The following is an 18,551-nucleotide window of genomic DNA, read 5'->3' as shown; positions in this document are numbered from 1 at the left end:
AACTTAAAATAATGCAAAAAGACTGTTAATAGACAAGTGTAATTTGGATTAATGTTTACAATATTCTCTTCATATTCTTTGCTCGAATCTTCAAAAAACTCTATGATACTACATCTTGACCATTTCTGACAAAAACAAGCAAAGTCATTACATAGCAGCTGTATATGGTCATAAGAGAGATATTTATAGATGAAATTTAAGGTTAAACGGTACACACACAATATGGATGCAAAGAGGGGTCTAATTACCATGGGGTAAGGGCCTTGGGGACAGGTTGGGGGGAGGTGTGGCAAGAGGGAAGGAAACAAACCTTTCTTGAATACTTTTCCATGCACCATAGTTTGTGATAGTTTTGCCAGGTTACCCAGTTGAACAGCTGGTAAGGCCACAACACTCTGAATCTAGTGCATGAGAGATCTCACTGCAGTAATTATTTTCTTTGTAATTAGACCTAATTATTGTGAGGAGTTTGTCCACAATCAAAATCAAACAAGAATTTCCAGAAGTATCCCTATTACTGGGGGATGGCTGGGGGAAAACATAACCAATAATTATAATGAGAACTAGAGAGGGGAGCGTGGGCAGTTAGCAGTACTTCAAACGGCTGCTCAAGATGTTTGGGAGATATCCTTGGGAAATCCAGAGAAATGAGTCAAATCAGACTGGGGCAAAAGCAATGAAGGCAAGTGAGGAGCGGCAGCTTTGGGCCACTTCAAAGCAACGTGCCCCGGGCCAGCAGAGAGAGGCTCTGGGTCCTGACTAGGCCTCACCCTCTCGCCCTTCCAGTCCCAGCTCCTTTTTTCCCCTCCCTGCACTAGGGCCGGCCCCTCCCTCCGCCCTCGGCTCCGCCCACCACTCCCACTCTCCAGCGCATGGCTCCGCCCACCCTTCCCCGCCCGCAGCCGGCGGCCGGCGGCCGAGAGGCGGGGCGGGCCGGGAGGCGCCGCACTCGCCAGCGGGCGGGGGATCCGCTGCGGAGTTACGGGGAAGTCGGTTCGAGTTCCTGGAGTTTCCTTCTGTGGTTCCCCGGGCTCGGCCGGCCGGTGCCCCGGCTCTTTGCCCGCTCCGACCTTCGCCGCCCACCTGGTACCTCCTTCTGCCCCCGGCCGCCATGGAGCAGCCGCCGGCGCCCAAGAGGTAACGAACGCGGGGCGTGGGGAGAAGGAGAGGGGTGGGGGCGGCTAGGCCCGGGGGGACCGAGACACCCCTCCCCGACTGCGGGGCCCTGAGCCGGGCGCGCCGGGGTTCGCGAGGCGGGTCCGAGTGCCGGGCCGCGTCTGTCCGTGGGGCGAGGGGGCCCGAGGGGAGGCCGAGCCTCGCTTCCACCGCGGCCCGCCGGGCCTGGCGCGGGTGGAGAGTCGGTGGGCAGCGCTGGGCGCCCGGCGGCCGGACTCCTGGGGCGGGTGGAGTTTTCCCTCGTGGCAAGTTCACGAACTGGGAGACGTAAAACTAGGAAATTATTGGGCTGCTTACAACCATGTAGGCTTTCCTGTCAAATGTTTTCCATAATATTGCCTTTTTTTTGGAGAAAGCGGGTTGTTTATTTACAGTTCAAGGAATTAAATATTAATAGCTACACAGCCTGTAAAACTTAGAGTGGATATGCTGCACTGACAGGTGTTCCTCTCCCCTTCCTCCGCAAGTTCAAAAGTATTTATGGATGCAAGACAGTAGGAATCTTAAATTAGAGCCCCTCTGCCGTGTAGTTTTTTTTTTTGGGGGGGGGTTGGTTTTCTTTTAGCATGTAAAAATAGTGATGCTTTGGTATTTACTGTTAGTTTATATTTATTCTTTGTTATATTGGAAGTGTACGAGTACACAGTAGATACTTTTGAACTGGTATTTGAAATGATCGTGTGAAGCTGAATCAAGGCTGTCCATTGATATAAATTCATAATGTGCATTTTCCCCTTAAGAATGAATCAATCAACTGATGCTGGATAAAACATTTAACTTCAGTCTCTCATTTTTAATTTATAAAATAAGGGTACTAATCTCTCTCCCATAGTGCTGTTGTGAAGAGTAAAGAGTGTTTTGATACTTAGAGATCTTTAGATGAAAGGTGGTATATTCAAGAACATGTAATAATTAAAAAGGTAGGAACTTTGTGAGCTGTTGTGAATTGTGTGACTAGACATGTGAGCCGTGAGGTCTGGGAACCATCTGTTCAGGTGAAAAAGGGGGGCTGTGGAGGAGTTTCCAAAAGACACCTGCTGTCAGAGCCCTTGATAGATTCTTTTCTGGCATTTTAAAATATCCCAATTCTAATATTGATTTGGCACCCAGTTTTAATACTATAGAAGAAAACTGGAATCAGTGTTTCCCCCATCTTGTTTTGGAAGGACTGTAAGGGGCACCTCCAAGATAGTACCATAAGGCCAAGTTGAATAACTCTGAATTGAAGTACAAGTTCTCTGTATGGATGAGCTCTATTCTGAGTTATCAGAGTTTCACTATAGACGAAAGAGAACCCCTGCCTTGCAGGGACATTAGAGAACCTGGAGGGGTTGGGGGAGGGGTGGGGGGTATATATCACTGTTCCATGGCGACTTATACTTTCAAAGTGGTGGTTGCACATTTAAGAGAGTTATTTTTAGCTCTCTTCAGAGAGACATGTTCATCCAGGAAGGCATTTCTGAAGAGCAAAAGATATGTGACAATCCCATATATTTGAGTATCTCTTAAAATTTTTTTCATAACATTTTCTTTTTCATAATATCATTTAATCCTTAGAGCAACCCTGCTGAGTAGGTTGGATTACAGACATTAATCCTGTTTTTATAGATGACGTCACTAGGGGGGTTTGCCACATGGAAGGCTACGACGGAGATAACGGACAGTGAATTTTTGTGTTGCCCCTCTTAATCATTACCCTCTAATAATGAAATATAGCTACCATTTTTTGAGGTCTTACTATTTGCCAGGAATTTTATATATACATTCTTTTACTTTATTGTCTCAAGAAATAGGAATCGTGGCTCTGCAATTTACTATGCTAGTTCTAAATTTAATTTCTTAATCTGTAAAATGTGTTTTGGAGTAAATGAGGTCAGATGTAAAGCACTTAGCACACTGCTTCATGATATGTTCAGTAATGTTAGTTGTTAGTTTATATTTTCCTCATTCACTGAAGCTTGGAGAGATTAAATAAGTTGGTCAGGTGGAGGAGGTGCCAGAACCCTGGGTCTGATTGGCTGCAAGGGCTGTGCACCCGCTCATTGTGTACAGTGATGCCTCTTTTTGAAACTATGCTTGCTTTCTTAGCATTCCATGGTCACCTCTTTCTGTAATCTTCTGGTCCCCCTTTGTTCTGTTTTTAATCTGTGTAAGAGGGCCACTTTGCATTTCTGCTGTGAGTAGCTCTTCCTTAGGGCCCATACATTTTTACATGGTCACATATACGTTGCTGATGCTCAAGTCTGTATGACCAATAGCTGCTTCTCAGTATTTTTGTTTTTTCTTCGTGTAGAGCCATTCTTTCATTATCCTATTTAGTTTATCATTAGATCCTATGAAATTTTCCATCAAACAGTCTGTGGATTCATTCCCCACCCCCCCCGTTTCGTTCCCAATACTACTATCTCATTCCAGGGTTTTAAGACCCTCACAGTTGATTTATAGCAGTGCCTTCCAATTGGGCATTGTGGTCCAGTGATTATCAAAAAATGTTAACAGCAGAAGGGCTCTCTTTGGAGTAGGGGCAGGGCGCCAGAACCTGGTTTCCGGCGCCTTACCTCCTTCTATTCCCCTTTTGGTGTCCTACAGAACCTCCTAATGATCCATAGAACACTGCTTTAGTTCATCCTGCACATGGCTTCTGATTTTTTTGCTAAAACATCACTTCAGTCATGCTACTCCGTTTTTTTTGGATTGATGTTTTTTTAGTTGACTTAGCACCCAAGGCCCCGATCATTTGATCTCAGCCTTAACCCCCAGCCTTTTGTTACTTATCCAAGCTGAATCTGTCCTTCCAGAGTTTCCCTATTGTTCTTTATTTAGGTTATAGGCTGTGGGTACTCTCAGCTTTGCCTTTGTTCATGCTTTTCCTTTAGAAAATTTGTGTTATTTTTTTGCTAGTAATCTGTGTTTTATTCAAGGCCTGTTTCATGCAGTATCTTATTTGAGTACTTCCTAGCCTAAGGTATTTCTTTTTATTCCTAATATGATATCCATTTGAGTATCCATCTTCAAATTGTTCTTTTTTTAATTACAAAATTTTAGACACCCAAAAGATAATGGGGACAAATTTAGTAAATACTTACATATCACTACCCAGCTTAAAATATTCCCAATATAGTTGAAGCCCCCTAAGTATATCTCTTCTCATTTGCATTCCCTCCCCATCCCCCAAAGGGTTGTCACTGTTCTGAATTGGGTATGTGTCATTCCCATACATGGCTTTATATTTTTAGCCTGTTGTTCATATATATCTGACATAGCATTAGGCCTGGGTGTTAGGCCCAGCTTTGTCACTGACTTTGAAATTTGCGTCTTTGGGTATCATTCTTCTCCTCTGGGAGTTGGGGATGCCAGTGTGCAACCAGATCTGAGAATCTAGTGATTAGATGATCTGTAAGGTCCCTCTTATCCTCGCATTATTGATTTGGTGTCCTCAACAAGGCTCGTGTTAAACATAGGCAGTAGATGTGGTCAGCTGTGTCACTAACTTGAGGATCAGAATGGCTTTTAGATTCCCCAGATTTCCTTAATTGTTTGTCACAGAGGTCTTCAGAAATCCTTATTAAAATGAAGTCCTTCTGGGAAGGGAAATCCATTAAATGAGTATTAATTATTAGCATTTTGGTACTTTGAGTTTATCAGATTTCTTTGTAGGGGAACTACTTGATGACAGCAAAATGACCACAGCATAGGTAAGTTTTGATAGGTAGAAAGGGAAGTGACCAAACATGGGGTCTTCTCCAAGTAGAACATTCATAGAAGGGGAGGTGGTTCTCTGTGATAGACAGGTGGGCAGCATGAGAGCTCTGGTTGCTGGAGGGAGGGTAGTTATATACAGTACTAGTCAAAGCGAGTAAAGAAAATCATTGTTCAAGAGATATATTTTACCAGATAGGCTTTGTTTCTGTTAGGTTATAGGATTAATTGTTATTTAAAATTTATTAATAGAGGTTTACTTAGAGGACAAGTTGGTTTGGAACAGTGAAAACACTGGAAGGATAATAAGAGAGTAAGCTACTGAAGCATATTTGCTCTCAAGATAAGGAGAGTTCTTTTTAAATTTTATTTATTTATTTTTAAACTTTTTATTTTATATTGGAGTCTAGTCAATTAACAATGTTGTGATAGTTTCAGGTGCACAGCAAAGCGACTCAGCCATACATATACATGTATCCATTCTTCCCCAAACTCCCCTCCCATCCAGGCGGCCACATAACATTGAGCAGAGTTCCCCGTGCTCTACAGTAGGTCCTTGTTGGTTATCCATTTTAAATACAGCAGTGTGTACATGTTGATCCCATACTCCCTGACTATCCCTTCTTCCCATCCTTCCCCCCGGTAACCATAAGTTCGTTCTTTAAGTCTGTGAGTCTGTTTCTGTTTTGTAAATAAGTTCATTTGTATCATTTCTTTTTAGTTTCGGCATATAAGGGGTATCATATGATATTTCTCTTTCTGTCTGACTTACTTCACTCAGTATGACAATCTCTAGGTCCATCCATGTTGCTGCAAATGGCATTATTGCATTCTTTTTAATGGCCGAGTAATATTCCCTTGTATATACGTACCACATCTTCTTTATCCATTCCTCTGTTGATGGACATTTAGGTTGCTTCTGTGTCTTGGCTATTGTAAACAGTACTGCAATGAACTTTGGGGTGCATGTATCCTTTTGGGCCATGTTTTTCTCCAGATATATGCCCAGGAGTGGGATTGCAGGGCCATATGGTAGCTGTGTTTTTAGCTTTTTGTTTTTTTTTAAATTTTTATTTAATTATTTATCTTTGGCTGCATTGGGTCTTCGTTGCTGCACGCAGGTTTTCTCTAGTTGCGGCTAGTGGGGGCTACTCTTTGTTGCAGTGCGTGTGCTTCTCATTGCAGTGGCTTCTCTTGTTGTGGAGCACGGGCCCTAGAGTGTGCGGGCTCAGTAGTTGTGGCTCGCAGGCTCTAGAGTGCAGGCTCAGTAGTTGTGACGCATGGGCTTAGTTGCTCCGTGGCATGTGGGATCTTCCCGGACCAGGGCTTGAACCCATGTCCCCTGCATTGGCAGGTAGATTCTTAACCACTGTGCCACTGCGGAAGCCCTGTTTTTAGTTTTTGAAGGAACTCCCATACTGTTCTCCATAGTGGCTGTACCAATTTACATTCCCACCAACAGTGTAGGAGGGTTCCTTTGAGAGTTCTATGATTTAAGCTATAGTTGGATTCTGTGGCAGTTTTTTTTTTAAATAGTGTAAGGAGGTGGTTAGTTTGGAGAAAGTGAAGTTAAGATTGAAGTCAACATGTTAGGATTACAAAGTGCCTTCACACAAATGAAGAGTGAAGGTAAGAAAGTAATCATTTTATAAGGGAAAGTGTTGCTATGAATGAATGGACTATCAGTCAAAAGATAGATTATGGAATGAAAAATGCAAGGTAAAGTGACACAGATATAGAAGGATAAAGTAGAAGGTATTCATACGTTCCTCAGCATGAAGAGCCCACATCAGTCTGTAGCATCAGTGGCTCTGACCTTAGGCTGGAAATTAGGAACAGAGGTAGAAAGACAACAGGGAACTCTCAGGAATTGAGTTGGGTGGGACAAAGCAACAAACCAGATAAGTAGATAGTAGGGTGTCAGGAAAATCATGAAGATACTGCAGTGAGAAAATAATAGGCTTCATTTTATGTCTGTATACCTAATTCAGTGTCCTTGGAATGTTAGAAAGTAAAATTCTTGTGTGTTTATTATCAGAGAGATTCACTAAGTGGAGAACTCCAGTTGACTTTGAGAAGATGAATTCTTAGAACTCTTAAACAAAAGCAGTGGCCTCAGTGGGTTGGCCCTGGGGGAAGCTTCAGTGGCAGGCAAATGGAGGAGGTGTTCTAAGTAATCAGTGAGAGAAGAATCCAGCAAACTGGAGCATCTCTTTGCATTAATGACTTGGTCCCTAAAGCATATCTGTGCTCCCTGTGGCTTTTCTTGGTTAATTTGGGGTGGCACCAACTCCATTAGAATTGATTTAGGCCCTGTAGATGGGAAAAATCAACTGACTCTTCCTTCTTAGAGAGAGGGAGTATGACCGCATCTGGAGCAGTTCCTGGTGAGCAGACTTCAGTTGTACATTAAGACAGGAGATAAACTCAGTCTTGAGTCCACTCTAGGCAATGATTAACTTATCCATTGTTCTTTAAGGGGCTGAGATATAGCACGTATTGGTACAGAAGAATTTGTTAGAAACATAAAGAAAAAGGTAAATGTGTGTTAAGCACAGGTAGGTTGAAGTTTGTTTTTCTGAAGTAATCCCAGAAAATTCCAGCGGTCATTCCAGAAATGTGTATTAGTAAAGCTTTAAAAATAATGGGTTTAAATTGAGCCCTTCTTGTTTGGTTATAAGGGAGCAAAAGTGCTTAGAATTTAGTTCTTCTAGTTTCAAGGAAGTCTCTGTAGAAGTAGGGGTACTGTCACTCCAGGCCATCATATATTACGGCTTTCACTGTCTCTCTCTTTTTTTTTAAATATTGATAATGAGACCCAAAAACAGAAGTTTCATGGAATGAACTACGTGTGATGTTCTCTGGTACTTTTCTATTTTCTGTTCTGTTCTAGTTCCTTGAAAAATTGCTGGTCATGACCCACCAAGTTATTTTCATGACCTACTAATCAGCTGCGGTCTGCAGTTTGAAAAACATTGTTGGTGTATGTAGTTGTGACAGTGAGGAAACAGATTTCATTTCCAGCACCATTCCTGATGATGGCATTGCCAAAGGAATCTGGAGTGGTATAATTGTAACGAGCTATACATACAACAGAGATATTCTTTTAAGATTCTAAAAAGGGAAGAGGGGAAGGGGAGAGAGGAAACCATTATTTAAAAACTACTGTATTTTGAACACTTTATATATGTCCCAGTTAAGGTATGGGAAAATGGAAAATGATTATCCATGGTGTCTGACAGAGTTTCTAAAGGCAAATATAATACATGAAGGTTTCTTTGAGGCAAAGGCTCTTTTGCTTTCTGGTGTAGGATGACCCTGTGCACTGGAAATATCCCACTGTAATTACGATGACCTCAACTTCTGACTCCCTAACAGCTCCACCCTCTCTATCTACAAGAGGTCTTTAGATTTTTTCTTCTCAAGTGAAAATTGATACTACCTGATAAGAAATTTTCTTTTTTATTTGTCCCAAGCCGCTTTTTTGTTGTGATTTTATTTGAGTTGCCTCATATGTTAGGGTTACTCTAGGTTCAAGAAGTTTTTTAGTTCATATTGTAGAACAAAGATTCTATATTTGAAATGTCTTATTTCAATTGTTTTTTCTACACAGAGTCTCAAGTTAAATAAATGAAGTAACAAATACGTAAACAGACATGTATAAAAATTAAAAATAAGTCCATTGCTTGCATGCCATGAAATTAAGGTACAAATTATCTTGAACTTCTTAATAGTACATCAAAGGATATATCTTTAAAAATGACTTTGTAGCAAAATGAGAATTAACAGGAAGTCTTAGCATTAATGATAATTAATATAGGTGTACATGTGGTAGTATATGTGGGTTCTGAATTAGTCTATAGATTTTATATAATACCAGACATCTTAGTAAAGAGGTAAAATAGAGTAAATTTTTCAGATATGTTGATATAAATATTAGTATCTTTATACACTTATAAAATTGGGGAAATCATTGAGCATATGTGATTCTAAGGATGAGTAGTTTCTGTCATGTATTCAAAATATAGAATGTTATTCTCTATCTAGATCATCTTTTCTTTTGTTTTTTGCCTTAGCAATTGCTTTCTATATCCCTACTTTAAAAAAAAATTGAAGTATAGTTAATTTACAATATTATGTTAGTTTCAAGTGTACAGCAGTGATTCAGTTATACACACACACATATATATTCTTTTTCATATTCTTTTCCATTATAGGTTATTACAAGGTACTGAGTATAGTTCTCTGCGCTGTACAGTAGGTCCTTGTTGTTTACCTATTTTATATACAGTAGTGTGTATATATTAATCCCAAACTCCTAATTTATGCCCCCCCCACCCCGCTATCCCCTTTGGTAACCTTAAGTTTGTTTTCTATGTGTGAGTCCACTTCTGTTTTGTAAATAAGTTCATTTGTATCATTTCTTTAGATTCCACATATAAGTGATATCATATGATATTTGTCTCACCTGACTTACTTCACTTAATACGATAATTTCTAGATCCATCCATGTTGCTAAAAATGGCATTATTTCATTCTTTTTATGGCTGAGTAATATTCCATTGTGTGTATATATACTACATCTTTATCCATTCATCTGTCGATGGACTTTTAGGTTGCAGATCAGTTTTTCATTTTTAGAATTTTTGGTTTTCTGAAATCATGGGACCTAGAGTTCTATAATTGGAAAGGAATGCAAATTAAAATTATTTTTGAAATTTAGGTGAACTTTTTACATATTTGAAGCAAGCATAAATTAAAGAGAATAGGCAGTTAATTTCCTTGACTCTTTCTCTCCGGAGCCGCATTATTTTTCCCGTTTGCTGGGTTACCCCATTCTCCTGTTTCTTTCTAAAAACTGACTTTTTTTACTCATTGATTATTGCTCATGGCAGCAATTGACTGTCATCCTTGAGTTCATTAATTTGCTCATTTATTCATATATTCAGTAATTGTTAACTACCTTTCAAATGTCAGATGCTGGGTACATTGTTGAATGAAACAGATGAAATCTTTGCCCTCATAGAACGTACACTCTAGTTAGAGCTTGAGCTATGAAGGATAGAAGTAGTATGTACTGATAGAGAAAAATAGTGGAACCTGCTTCCTTAGAAGGTACTTAAGCTGTGAACATGAGGTTGAGAAGTATTCCGTGTGAGTAGCCGGAAAGAGTATTCCAGGCAGAGGGGAAAGCTGTGAGAAGGCCTGGAGGTGGGAGAGAGTTTAGTGTGTGGGAGGAGTTGAAATAAGGCCACCGTGGCTGGGTTGTAGAATGGGAGAAAGTGGTTGGAGATGAGGTCAGAGAGATGGGCAGGGATTCAATGATTCAGGCCATGGAAAGGAATTTGGATTTAAGTCAGTATAGTGGGCTGTCATTAAAGAGTTTTAAGTGGAATTTTACGCAGTTTATGTTTTCAGAAGATCATTCTTGTTGCTTTGGGTAGAATAAATTGTAGAGGGTTAGGAATAAAAGCAGGCAAACAAGTGAGGAGGCTGTTGCACTTGGTTAGAGATGGTGAAGTCAGTGGAGATGGAGAGAGGTGGACAGATTTCAGTTATGTTTTGGAGTTATAAATGAAAGACTTACTGATAAATTAGGTATGGGGAATGAGGAAGAAGGAATCAATTCTGGCTCCTAGGTTTCAGGTTTGAGCAGCTTGGGGGATGGGGAAAGGCTGGGAGAGGAACAGGTTAGGTATGTATAATCTCTTTCTTAGAGTTGCAGATTCTCAGGAATGTGAATCTGTTCTGTCCGAAATGTGATATTAGGTGGTTCCCTTAGATGTGGAAGTGGGTAGGGAGGAAATGATGGGCACTGACTTCCTTTTTCAACCTCTTGGTTTTCAGCTTATTAGACTAGAGAATGGGAAACAGATTAAGCCTTTGTTAGGTGTTGAATTGTTTGGGTGACCTGTTATTTAAGAAAAATCTTTTTATTGCAAAATAAAGCATCAGTAAAAATCAAATGTGTGGTTTGATGACTTACTGTAAGTCAGACACGTTTATAATCACCAATCAGGTTAAGAAATAGAATCTTGCCACCCTCTCAGGAAGCCCCTTCTGAGTGCTCCATCCCAATCACAGCCACCTCTTTCCATATGTAACCATTACCCTGACTTCTATAGTAATAACTTAAATGTACATTGCTAGACACTGTAGGTTAGTCTTGCCGATTAAAAAGTAGTTTTTATATGAGTTGTCATTTTTAATCTTTAGGTTGGTCCTCCATCTTTCTTCTTTTCCTTTTCCTGTTGAAGACCCAGGCTGTTTGAATTGTAGTTTCCCACAGCCTGGATTTTGCTGATTGCTTGCTCAAAGCGCAGTTCAGTATGTTTCTTTGTCTTCCATATTTCCTGCAAATGGGCAGCTGGATCCAGAGACTGGATCAGGCTCAAGTCAGTCCCTTAGGCATTATTATAGGTGGTGTTTGGCAAGACTATGTGAGACAGTGTCTGGTTGCCTCTCTTTTTTGTGATGTTAGCAGCTGTTGATGGTTAATGCTTATTTCTGTTAATTTGTTGGGTGTTGCAAAATGGTGAAATTCTAAATACACCATTTTGTTTTCATTTATTAGTTGGCATGGTTTTATAAAGAGTCACTTTTCTCATCCTCTGTTTGGTTACCCAGTGGTATAGTTTGTAAAGGAAAGACGGGATAAATGCTTGATTCTTTCCCTTTATTTACCTGTTTTTAATATAATGAATCAGTTCCCTGTTTTCCTCCAAAGGGGACCAATTATTTTTTTTTCTCTTTTTTAAAATGCCATTATGAGCTGATGGAGGTAAACATATTTGATGGATTTAATCCATTGCAGTTCTTTGGCTGAAGCTCAAAGTGTCCCATCTTTGATCAGTGGGAATCCCTTCAGGAGACAACATGACCTGAGCGGTCTTTTGACAGCTTCTTTGCTCTGTGCTGTGATAAGAAATTCAGGGCTCATCTTGACCATCTTCTGTCCCAGATCTGGAATCAGCCTTTTCCAGTAAGCCCTACTTTTAGTGAGAGATGGTATTTCAAGACCTCAACCTGGGCACTAATATGATGTTATTTTAAAATAGCGTTTTATTTACAGATAGGAAAACTGACTCATTCTTTCAAACTATGGGCTAATCTATCAAAAAATGTGATGGCACTGGCAGTTTTGCACTTCTTTCCCTGGATAATATCTCTACCATACATTTATGCTTCTAAGTTTGAGTCAGAAATTGGACATGTATAGACAAATTCTGTGGTAGAGACTATTTAGAGTGGACTTTCAGTTTTGTGTTCTCCCTGTCTTACACTGGTTACCATTTGACCCACTGTTATCCTAATAACCAGCCTCACTTCTTTCTCACCTCTAAATGTTTCAGGTGACCTAGTTTCTTCTTTTCTTAAATGAAAAAGAGAAAATAAAAGAATCCAAGACAGGTAACACTACTAGTGATCTGATCAGATTTCAGGCCTTACTTTTAAGGTAGCCCTTTTAGCTTGCCTTGTCTTGCATACATAAAAGTATATCTGTACAAACAAACAAAATTCAAGGGCATCTTGAGGCTGCTTTATAAATCCAGCCCTGGCTGATGAATTGAAAATGAAGCACATCCAAGATATTAAATGCCATATGCCCTTTTAGTTTTGATATTAGCCCCTCTTGTTAAGTTTTACTGTGCTTTTGAATAAGTAAAAGGAGATATTTGTCTCAGTGACATAGTTGGTAAATTACACTTGCCTTTGTGTCGTATAACTTTAGAAAGAATTAGTTTTGGTATAATTATTGTGTTAAAAGACATTAGGTTGCTTATAAGTTATGTGAATTAGTCTGTCAGTGCAGTCAAATAGCAGCCAGCAAACATTTTCCAATGATAGTATCTATTCAAACGTTTTTAATAATTAGTGAAATCTGGATCATAGAGAGGGATTGGAGAGAAACGATTGCTCTGAATAAAATTGATAGTTTATTTAATTCCTAAGAATTATAAAAAACAAAGATGAAATTAAGCAATGGAATTTCATAAAAATTCCAGTGGAAATTAAAAATATATGTACTAGTTAACTCTTGAGAAGAAAGTATTTTGATAATTTTCTTTTCCTTGTAGATTGAGTTTTCCTACAATGCACTTGAGTCTCATTGTATACTTCCCAGGTCTTTTTTTCTTTTTTTTTTCTAATAGAAGAGAATTCAAGTACCAGGCCAAGATAAGAAAATGGCATCACCCCACTCCCTTATATACAGGCTTTCAGCCCCTGATTAGTCAGCTTTAATGAATATTCATAAAACAGTCATGTGATGTGAAACAGTCTCCCAAAATAGTGATATGGTGATAAATTTAAAGATATTCAGCGTCATTGGGAAGTGTGGTGTACCACATAATGGATTTTCCAAATAAATGAAGTCAACCACTTCAAGCATTATACTCTTAAAATATTTTAAAAACACTTTTAAAACAACCACCTTTGATGGAAGTTCATTTCAGAGGGAGGACACTTGACCCAGTCTTCTGAGACTGATCATTTGCTTTCTTGATTACTTAATATTAATTTAAAATGAATTTTAGTTTATAAAAACCCATTAAAAAGTTAATGGGGGCTTCCCTGGTGGCGCAGTGGTTGAGAGTCCGCCTGCCGATGCAGGGGACACAGGTTCGTGCCCCGGTCCAAGAAGTACATGCCGCGGAGAGGCTGGGCCCGTGAGCCATGGCTGCTGAGCCTGCGCGTCCGGAGCCTGTGCTCCGCAACGGGAGAGGCCACAACAGTGAGAGGCCCGCGTACCGGAAAAAAAAAAAAAAAAAAAAAGTTAATGGAACTGTTCATAGTTTTAGTTTATAGAAATAGTCAAGTGTGCTATTTTGGTGTGTTAGAAGCTTTGTTGCTGCATATAGCTGGGTTTTTTCCCCTCTAAATCCAGTCTTGTGTTTTACTGTTGCCCGTCGTTTCTCATTGCTATGCTCCTCTCTAAACTGCTGCTTATCTTAGAAATAATGATCTGACCTAACAGTAGCTCCTCTCCCTTTCCCAAAGTAAAGTACATGCTCTTTGTATCAGTTTTTGCTTACCAAAGACCTTTTTATCTTCTGGGTTCATAGTACGTCTTGAAATCATCTTTTGACTAAGAACATTATTGTGCAGTGAAGGAGAGAAAAATTATTCAAACTTTGCTAAATTTCTAAAATTTAATATGAAAATAACCAATTTTTTGCATCAAAAAAGAACAGGATTTTACCCTAAAGATCCCACAAAATTCCCAAGTTAAAACAAATTTCTGTCATTTTGGAGCATTACTTAGATTTTGAGGACTCACGGTATTACCAAACTGAACTGGTGTTTCAGAGGTGTATTTGTATTCCTGTACAAATACAATAACATTATATTTGTAGTAGTTTATTTTTAAGTTCTGTGGGTGAAGTATTTAAGCTATTTATCTTTCATGTAATGATTGAATTTTTTTCTATTAGACACAGCTGGAATTTAAAAATTTTATTTTTATTTCTTAAAAAAACCCAAACAGGTGAAAATAATCCCAGTTTACAAGAAGCAAAAATTATTTTCACAAAGCACCAAAATCATGAACTATTTCACAGTCTTTTCCCCTTAACTTATTTACAAAGAACCTCAGAAAAGTACTGAGAAGTGGCTTCCTATGTGCTGTTGCTGGGTACGTAATCAAACTGCACTGAGAAATCAAGCAAAATAGTGTCCATCTCTGAAAACAGCTGAAAGCAGCCACTCTCTCCACAGGCTGCCCCGCACTTCTGTTCATGAAAGCCTGTAAAAATTATGCAGAAGTCAGAGTACAGAACTCATTGAATGATACAGATGTTAATACTGTTAGAGTTTAAACTTTCCTTGAAGTTACACTTTTATTAATGTGGTTATACCTTTAATTAATGTATTAATGTTTGGGGTTATTGCAATTAATTCTAGTATTGTTCTAGGGATGGAGTGAGGAGTTGAGAGTGTATAGAGACTAAATCCCCATATTTTATTTTCAAAATTTGAGATGTAGGGAAATAAATGAGGAAGAAGACATATGAGTAAATGCAGTTTTTAAGTGTAGGTAGTCTCTTTAGCACAAATCATAGTGGATTTTTTTATACAGTAGGTTCATGAGTAGACCTTGTAAGTTTCATGTAGACGTCTCCTCTTTTATTTTTAATCAGTTAAAGATTCTATTCCCTTTTTAAGTTCTCAAATCTAGGTATGGTTGTTGAGTATTTAAAAATCTTTATAATGAACTGGATTAAAAGTTATGAGACAGGTCTATTTCTTATACAATTATTTTTAACTTTTATTTTAGTAGGATGTGAATATGTTGGAGCTGTTTCAGATGTGCTGTTTTACACTGTCTATATTTTCTGGATTTGTGTTTTTTGAAAAATGTATTATTAAGAAAGTAAGTGCATTAACATGTCTTTAGGGCTGGGGAGTATATCTCAGTGTTTGTTAACTTCATATCGGTTTGCTACAAGAAATTAAAAGGAATCATGTCACTTTCCAGTTGAGGCTAAGTGAAAAATTTCTTGAGAAAAAAGTATGAAAGACTCCAAGGGTGAAGGAAGGAGAAAAATCTCAACTTTTTCTTTAAAGCTCTTTGCCAGGAAATTATAATTTTAGAGTACTTTTGGGCAGAGAGCCAAACCTGAGAGGAAATGGTTTGATAGAGTTGAAAAACAAGACTTTCATTTAATTATAAAAAGTCTTCTATCCATTGTAGAGCATCTGTTTTCTGAGTTGGATTTCAGCTCATTCTAGTGCCACTAATTAACTAAACCCTCATAAATTTTCATAGTTTTGTAAAGTAAATATACTATGAGATCATCAAATTATATCTATTATACTATTAAAAAAGTGATAATTACTAGGAAACAAGAGCCAGAACTTTAGAGTCAGGTAGACCATGGTTCTAACCTTAGCTTTGCCATTTCCTGCAATGCAATGGTAGGTAAGTTACTTAACTTTTCTAAGTCTCGGTATACTCACTTATAAAATGGAGGTGATAATAGTACTCTCTCTTTGGGTTTTGTGAAGATTAAATGAAGTCTATAAAAATTAAGGAGAAGTCAGAGTATGGAACTCACTGAATGATACAAATGTTAATGTTGTCAAGAATTTGAACTTTCCTTAAGTTATACTTTTATTAATGTAGTTATACTTTTAATCAGTGTATTAATTGTTTGGGATTACTGCAATTAAGTGTAGCATTTATCTTGGGGATGGGAGTGAGGAGTTATAAGTGTATAGAGACTAAATCCTCATATTTTATCTTCAAAATTTAAGGTGTAGGGAAACATGATTGTAAATAAGTGATTGGTAAAGCATTTATCTCTGAAGAGTCTCCAAAGTGTTTCAAAAATGTGTCTGGCATTGTTGACATCTTTTGAAGAAACACGCAACTTTCCAGGGGATAAAGAACAGTTTGCACTTGGATACATATATTCTAGTTGAGTTAAAAAAAATCAGTTTTATTACTTCAGAGCTAAACATCTACTAAATATTTACAAAATGTTTGGCCTTTAAAAAGCAAAAGGGAGCAGAAAAAAAATGACTCCTGAATTTCATTAGTTGGAGGTAACATATACTTTCTGTGGTTGAAGTAGAAAAGATATTTGATTTTGTGGATTTAGGATTGGATTCATCATTGTGTAATTTAGAAAATGTTCCATTATTTCAAACTAACTTTGAGACTTTTTAATTTTACATTTGGCTCTGCTGTGAGGCTTGCAGGATCTTAGTTGCCTGACCAGGGATTGAACCGGGGCAGTGAAAGCGCCAAGTCCTTACCACTGGACTGCCAGGGAATTCCCATCTTTGAGACTTGTTGACATTGTTTAATAATGGAATGTTGAAGGACTAAAGAATGAAAACCTTTCATGTATTTTAAAGATGTATGACTTTTCTAACAGTATTCAAGATGAAATTGCTAGGTTTGAAGACTAGAACTTAATTTTAAAGGAGATATTGTATGTAACATCAAGCATAGTGCTTAGCACATAGCACTGATTACAATATAACTGTTAATAACAGTTATGACATTAAATAGCTACTATTAGTAGTAATAAGGCTACCAATAATGTCAACACTAAAATATAGAGAAATTTGCCAGAAGAGAAAAAGACATTGAAAATGGGCCTCTCATTATCACGGCCTCTCTTGTTGCGGAGCACAGGCTCCAGACGCGCAGGCTCAGTAGTTGTGGCTCACGGGCCCAGTTGCTCTGAGGCATGTGGGATCCTCCCAGACCAGGGCTCGAACCCGTGTCTCCTGCATTAGCAGGCAGATTCTCAACCACTGTGCCACCAGGGAAGCCCCTCTAGTTTCATTTTTGATTGTATCTTTAAGGAAGTGGTTAACTGACAGGCAGAGAAAAGGAGAAAGATTATGTAAGAGAGTATGGACATATAGAAGTATGACCTGTACATCTTGCATCATGTATAAATCACTATACAACAGCTGCTTTTTATACTGCAGTGATTGTGTGATTACTTTTGTTATTTGAAAATTCAGAACCTTTAAAAAATAGTCCACTGTAGATAGAGTTAGGTAATGGAAATGAGGTGAGTGAGATGTTCTTAAGCTCACAGTTTAGTGGCTGTAATAGTACATTTCAGGGGATTTCCCTGGTGATCCAGTGGTTAGGATTTCACACTTTCATTGCTGAGGGCCCAGGTTCAGTCCCTGGTTGGGGAACTAAGATCCTGCATGCCACGTGGCGCGGCCAAAAGAAAAAAAAGTACCTTTCAGAGTAGGGATAACTGATTTGAAGATGAGAAATTCCTGGGAACACTTACAAAAGAAATGTCCACCTTAAAAAGTATGACTAATGTATGATACTTGATGTAGTAATTATCCAGTATCCTTTGGTATTTGCTAGCTTTGAAAGAGTGAGAAGCTCCATGTGGTATATTGGACAGACATTGGTTTGATTCTGTTCTGTCATTCATTACCCAAGCGACTGGGGAAGTCACTTAAGCCTTAGTTTTCTTATCTAAAAACTGAGAGTGTTTTAGTAACTACCAAAAAGGTTGTTATAGAGATTAAATGAGAAAATGCTTGTTAAATGCTCTGCACAAGGCCATAAAAAGCCCTGATAAATGTTAACTACCTTTATTACTGTGTGTTATTTAGCCCTTATGTATCTGTCTTTCCTACTAGATTAGGAGCTCTTGGTTGTTAAGGGCTGTATCTTAATTTTCTTTGCATTACCCAAGCAGGAAGCTTGTCTACAAATTGTCAGTGCATATTAGATGAATATAAATGGATGACTTTTAAATCTGGTTTTATCATTTTTTTGTATCCATGTTGAAGATTTGTTTTAGAAACATTAGCTTTCTTAAAGATAGTATTTCTTACTGCTCATGCTGCTCAGTATCAAAAAAAACAAACAACCCAATCAAAGAATGGGCAGAAGATGTAAATAGACATTTCTCCAAAGAAGACGTACAGATGGCCAACAGGCACATGAAAAGATGCTCAACATCACTAACTATTAGAGAAATGCAAGTCAAAACTACAGTAAGGTTATCACCTCACAGGTCAGAAAGGCCATCATCAAACAATCTACAAACAGTAAATGCTGGAGAGGGTCTGGAGAAAAGGGAACCTTCCTATAATGTTGGTGGGAATGTAAATTGATACGGCCACTATGGAGAACAGTACGGAGGTTTCTTAAAAAACTAAAAATAGGACTTCCTTGGTGG

At 38.5% G+C, this 18,551-nt stretch overlaps 1 protein-coding gene across 2 annotated transcripts in view; it reads left to right on the top strand.

The window, feature by feature from the left end:
• Positions 1-974: 974 nt before the first annotated feature.
• Positions 975-18,551, top strand: part of STK3 (serine/threonine kinase 3) — a 303,272-nt gene continuing 285,695 nt past the window's right edge. For both annotated transcript variants that reach the window (XM_081258763.1, XM_081258764.1), the window contains exon 1: positions 975-1,137. In XM_081258763.1, coding sequence (XP_081114889.1) covers positions 1,112-1,137 — 26 coding nt within the window. In that variant the 5' untranslated portion in view covers positions 975-1,111. The remainder of the gene's footprint in view (positions 1,138-18,551) is intronic.

This window comes from Mesoplodon bidens (genome assembly GCF_964165515.1).
Source record: "Mesoplodon bidens genome assembly, chromosome: 16".
Taxonomy (NCBI): Eukaryota; Metazoa; Chordata; class Mammalia; order Artiodactyla; family Ziphiidae; genus Mesoplodon; species Mesoplodon bidens.
This window is presented reverse-complemented; position numbering and strand designations above follow the sequence as displayed.